The sequence below is a fragment of the Pseudophryne corroboree genome, chromosome 1 (assembly GCF_028390025.1).
Source record: "Pseudophryne corroboree isolate aPseCor3 chromosome 1, aPseCor3.hap2, whole genome shotgun sequence".
NCBI classification, from domain to species: domain Eukaryota; kingdom Metazoa; phylum Chordata; class Amphibia; order Anura; family Myobatrachidae; genus Pseudophryne; species Pseudophryne corroboree.
In genome coordinates this window covers 1029503343-1029509125 of record NC_086444.1, presented here as the reverse complement: position 1 = coordinate 1029509125, position 5783 = coordinate 1029503343, and the positions used below count along the sequence as shown (strand labels likewise).

Sequence of the window (5783 nt, the reverse complement as noted above, 5' to 3'; positions counted from 1 at the left end):
TGAACCCAGTTAACAGTATGATAACAGCGGAGCCTCTGAAAAGATGGCTCACAACAATAATAACCCGATTTTTGTAACTATGTACAAGTATTGCAGATAATCCGCACTTGGGATGGGCGCCCAGCATCCACTACGGACTCCGAGAAATAGAATTATCGGTAAGTAAATTCTCATTTTCTCTATCGTCCTAGTGGATGCTGGGGTTCCTGAAAGGACCATGGGGATAATACCAAAGCTCCCAAACGGGCGGGAGAGTGCGGATGACTCTGCAGCACCGAATGAGAGAACTCCAGGTCCTCCTTAGCCAGGGTATCAAATTTGTAGGATTTTACAAACGTGTTTGCCCCTGACTAAATAACCGCTCGGCAAAGTTGTAAAAGCCGAGACCCCTCGGGCAGCCGCCCAAGATGAGCCCACCTTCCTTGTGGAATGGGCATTTACATATTTTGGCTGTGGCAGGCCTGCCACAGAATGTGCAAGCTGAATTGTATTACACATCCAACTAGCAATACAGGTATATGCAATAGCGGGCGAATCGCGTCATTAGATCCGCCTCTGTATAATTCGCCCGCTATCGCCAGCCGCAGCCCTGTCGCCGGGACCCTGAATTCTCAATATTCAATGAAAAACTGATTCGCCCCTCCCGCAGGCGGATTACGGCCAATCGGCGAGTAGTGGGTGTACTGAATTCGCCTTCCCGCCTAAAGCAGCCCTTTATTAGGGCTTGTTTGCTGCATGTGCTCTGCAGCCATTTTGTGAACCTGCAGAGAGGTGTGAGGAGGAGCAGAGCTAGCAATTTGGTTGTTTGCTGTGGATATCGTTTGGACACCCCAGCAGGCTTTATTCCAGGACAGTCAGGAGGATTCCTGTTACCCCGGAGCAGAGCCATTTTAGGAGCTTTTACTACATTTGTAGGTAAGTACCACATGTGTGTCTGGTGTTGCATGTATGTGTTTGTGTAGTGGGGGTTGCCATGAGGTGTACATGGGGTGTTTGTGCATGTGTGCATGTGTGCAGGTATGTGTATAGCCCCTTGCTTGTGTTGCTGCATTTTTTGGGGGAGACTTGTGTTTTGGGGTAGTTTTTCACGTTTTTTTTTTATTTTTTAAATTACTTTTTTGGGTCTTCTATTAGCATTGGTGTACCTCCTGAGGGTGCTGGGATGCTTTCTGGCCATTTTGGGGTGGTTTGGAGCAAGTTTAGTCGACAGCCTGGTTGACATGTGCTGCTGATTGTTTTTCAAACATGTGTTTTCCTGCCTAATTTTGCTGTGGGGTGCCTCCTGAGTGTGCTGGGATGCTTTCTGGCCATTTTGGGGTGATTTGGAGCAAGTTGAGTCGACAGCCTGGTTGACATGTGCTGCTGATTGTTTTTCAAACATGTGTTTTCCAGCCTAATTTTGCTGTGGGGTGCCTCCTGAGTGTGTTGGGATGCTTTCTGGCCATTTTGGGGTGATTTGGAGCAAGTTGAGTCGACAGCCAGGTTGACATGTGCTGCTGATTGTTTTTCAAACATGTGTTTTCCAGCCTAATTTTGCTGTGGGGTGCCTCCTGAGTGTGCTGGGATGCTTTCTGGCCATTTTGGGGTGATTTGGAGCAAGTTGAGTCGACAGCCAGGTTGACATGTGCTGCTGATTGTTTTTCAAACATGTGTTTTCCCGCCTAATTTTGCTGTGTGGTGCCTCCTGAGTGTGCTGGGATGCTTTCTGGCCATTTTGGGGTGATTTGGAGCAAGTTGAGTCGACAGCCAGGTTGACATGTGCTGCTGATTGTTTTTCAAACATGTGTTTTCCCGCCTAATTTTGCTGTGGGGTGCCTCCTGAGTGTGCTGGGATGCTTTCTGGCCATTTTGGGGTGATTTGGAGCAAGTTGAGTCGACAGCCTGGTTGACATGTGCTGCTGATTGTTTTTCAAACATGTGTTTTCCAGCCTAATTTTGCTGTGGGGTGCCTCCTGAGTGTGTTGGGATGCTTTCTGGCCATTTTGGGGTGATTTGGAGCAAGTTGAGTCGACAGCCAGGTTGACATGTGCTGCTGATTGTTTTTCAAACATGTGTTTTCCCGCCTAATTTTGCTGTGGGGTGCCTCCTGAGTGTGCTGGGATGCTTTCTGGCCATTTTGGGGTGATTTGGAGCAAGTTGAGTCGACAGCCAGGTTGACATGTGCTGCTGATTGTTTTTCAAACATGTGTTTTCCCGCCTAATTTTGCTGTGGGGTGCCTCCTGAGTGTGCTGGGATGCTTTCTGGCCATTTTGGGGTGATTTGGAGCAAGTTGAGTCGACAGCCTGGTCAACATTTTGTGAGGGGCAGCCATTTTGTGAGGGGCAGCCATTTTGTGAGGGGCAGCCATTTATACATGTATGTATTTTTTTTTTATAACAGAGATGTCAAGGGACAATCAGACCCGATCCGCCCCTTCCCCCACCCCCTCGGATCTATCCCTGCATAGCAATGAGGAGTGGGAGCCAACCCAGGAGGCGGATGCGACCGACCAGGCATCTAGTGACCAGCCGCGGTCGTCAAGGGCCCATGAGAAGTCCAAGAAAAAGCCTAGTAAAAAGGTACTTAACCACACCTGCAGACACAAATAGCATCAAACTTTACCCACTGTAGTTTGTGCAATGCCATGCACACCTACTGTAATAGGTGTGCAATGCCAGGGATACTGACACTCACAGGTACATACCGATCTTATTTTAAAATAATTTTTTATTTTTTTTAATCCCTAAAGGCAAGAAGCCAGCCAGAGGAGCAGTCGGAGGAGGAAGCCTCTGGTGAAGATGCAGGACAGAAAAAGCCGCGTGGACCCAGATACACTGAGGCGGAAAACTGTGTCCTAGTGGATTGCGTCGACAGGTCCTACGACGTTTTGTATGGACCAAGGGCACAGAAAACAGCATTTAAGGTAAAGCGGAACATCTGGGAATCCATCGCCAGTCAAGTAACTGCAATTTCTGGAAACCGCCGGAGCACCAGAAATTGCTTGAAGCGGTACAGTGATTGCCGCAGACAGACCAAGAAGAAGATGGGGATTCAGCGCCGACATGAGACAGCTACGGGAGGTGGCCCGGCTCTCAATCTGAAGTGGCTACCCTGGGAGGACGTTATTAGAAGGCGCATGAACCCTGCCATGGTCGAAGGAGTTCGCGGAGGTGTGGACTCCAGCCGTCCTGCTGGCTTTCCCGAGGAGGAAGAACCGCCCAGAAGACGGAGGAAGGCGGGAGACCAGCCGTCCAAAAGGAGGTCTGATGGTAAGAATACTTTCACATGAGCTGTAGTTCCCTTTAAAATTTTTGTATGTGCTAATGTGCTTTTTTTTTTTTCAGACAGACCTGCCCAGAGGACATCACCTGCGCACAGGACATCGCCAGCGCACGGACCGTCACCTGTGCAGCAGGCATCGGCAGCAGCGCGCGGACCATCAACCGCGCCGCAAGCATCGCGAGCACACAGATCGTCACCTGTGCGCCACAGTTCGTCATCGCGCAGTTGGTCACCTGTGCACCAGACGACGTCAGCGCACAGACTATCACCTGTGCGCCAGACACCGTCGGCGACCACACCACAAGATGGGCGCCAAACTACAGCTCCTGCGCGCAGGCCATCACCAGATCGTCGTCTCTCCAGGAGCTCTGGGACTGTGACTGAAGAGCCTCAAGACACAACCCTTGTGGACCCATCACCCGATCTGTTTGAGTCTACAGGGTTAACTGACGAAACTTTTCTTGGGTTTGAGGACAGCCGTGCAGACGTATCCAGCCAGACCCTTGAAAAGTCTTCCGAAACAAGGACAAGTGGAGCTCCTGGAGCAGCGGCATCACAGGATGGAGAAGGTTTGTTTTTTTTTGTTTTTTTGTGGGGGGGGGCAGCAGTTGTGTAAAGTTTATTAACTTTTCCAAAAAAATTATTTTGCAAACAGTGGTGCCACGAACCAGCAGCGGACTAGCTTCGGGGATTGGTTCCTACTTCAGGCCGGATCTCCTCCTACAGGAGTCGTCAGAGGATGGCGAGGTGGAAGTGCAGGACGCTCCAGTTGCTACATCCCTGCGTGAGTAAATTGAATTGTGAGCCTTCAAAAAAATGTATGATGAATGTGTATAATATTGTCTAATTTTCTTTTCAGCTGCCCAAATGCATGTGGTGGCAGACATCCAGGAAGGGCAGAATCCCTCAAATGTTCAGAGGGTTCACACCCTGGCATCAGAGATTGGGACACGCCAGGATACATACACAAATGTTGTGGGAAGCAGACTGGACAACATTGAGAGGACAATGGAGAAAATGTCCAACAGTCTACATGAACTGCAGAAGACTCTTTCCGACAGCACGGCCACAATACTACAGATCATACTTGAAGATCATAGGGAGAATAGGAACGTACTTAACATTATGTCCGATTCCTTGGTCAAGCTTGTGGAAAACACCACATGTTTGGCAGAAAGTAATAAGAACATGTCGGATAGTCATCGACACTCCGCTTCCAGCCAACAGGTCATGGCAACCACACTGCAGATGATCTATGAAAAGCTCCCAGTACCAGCTCATCAACACGCTGGTGATCCACCATATCCGCCGTCGCAAGCCACAAGGACGCATCGTACCCTTCCTCGAGTCCCATCCCAGTACAGTCAGTCACAGATGTACCAGGGATATACAGGGATGTACCCCACCCCCCAGATGCCTCCACCACCGGCCGCACAATCTTCAGCAGCATGGGCACCGAGGGCCAGTCAACATACTCCCCAGCCTCCCAGGACATCCACGCCCTATCAGGGGGAAGAAGAGGATCCGGACAGACTTCCACCATAAACCCGGTCGTATTATTTTATTTTCTTTAAAATGTTTTTCATGTATCCCTGTCTTCCCCTCCCATTAGTTTGTTGTTTTTCTTACTATTGTTTTTTCTTTGTTGGCCTTCCCCACCCGTGACCGGGTACTACCAAGGAGCTTTGTGTAGGCATACATGCGCGGGCATGTATGCGGGCGCGTGTGGTAACGGATGAAAGCTCCTTGCGGCTACATGTATGATGGGCCAAAGAGCTATTCTGATACCCCCTTTTTCTTCCAAAAATCCTTTTTGTAATGATGTACAGTAGACTTTCATTGTGTGAATTTACTATTCACTAGTCTGTGTTTTTTACTTATTCATAGGATTGATGAGGAAAAATGAAGTGGACGGCATAAGTTTGTGTTGAGCGTACCAAGGTGAGTAGAACCATGTTTAATTCAAGAAACTTTGAACCGCATGCCTTTGTAGAACAACACCGCCCAGCAATGGGTCATGCTGGGCTGTGTTGTTCCACAAATGTTAGCGTGTCAAAGTGCTGACCACTGACGCCACTCTTTCACTTTGAACCGCATGCCTTTGTAGAACAACACCGCCCAGCAATGGGTCATGCTGGGCTGTGTTGTTCCACAAATTTTCATTGAAAAAAAATGAACATGAATTTAGTGTGTCTTTACTTTAATATACTTTTTTTTTCTTTTCCCCACAGATATCTATATACACAAGAAAAGAATGTAAAGAAGAACAAACTACTTTTTTGTTTTAATTAACTTTCAAACTTTATTAAAAAATTTTTTTCTTCAATAAACTTTTAAAAATAGAAGTTTCCTGTGGTTTTTATTAAAATTTGTAATGCAGTTGAATTGTACGTAAGTAGATTGCCCAGGGAACATCAGGGGAACTGTCTCTTCACATCCACGCCACTTAGGAAGGATACACCGGAAGACCTGTGGAAGAGAACAGTATGAGCTACCAGATGTGGGTAATAGTGTCACCCTG

General features: G+C 48.1%; 1 protein-coding gene across 1 annotated transcript; it reads left to right on the top strand.

Moving 5' to 3' along the window:
- Positions 1–3434: 3434 nt before the first annotated feature.
- Positions 3435–5561, top strand: LOC134922923 (uncharacterized). The gene is made up of 4 exons (XM_063920705.1): positions 3435–3831; positions 3918–4046; positions 4122–5203; positions 5494–5561. The coding sequence occupies exon 3, from the start codon at positions 4130–4132 to the stop codon at positions 4805–4807; it is 678 nt and encodes a 225-aa protein (XP_063776775.1). The 5' UTR covers positions 3435–3831; positions 3918–4046; positions 4122–4129; the 3' UTR covers positions 4808–5203; positions 5494–5561.
- Positions 5562–5783: the final 222 nt, after the last annotated feature.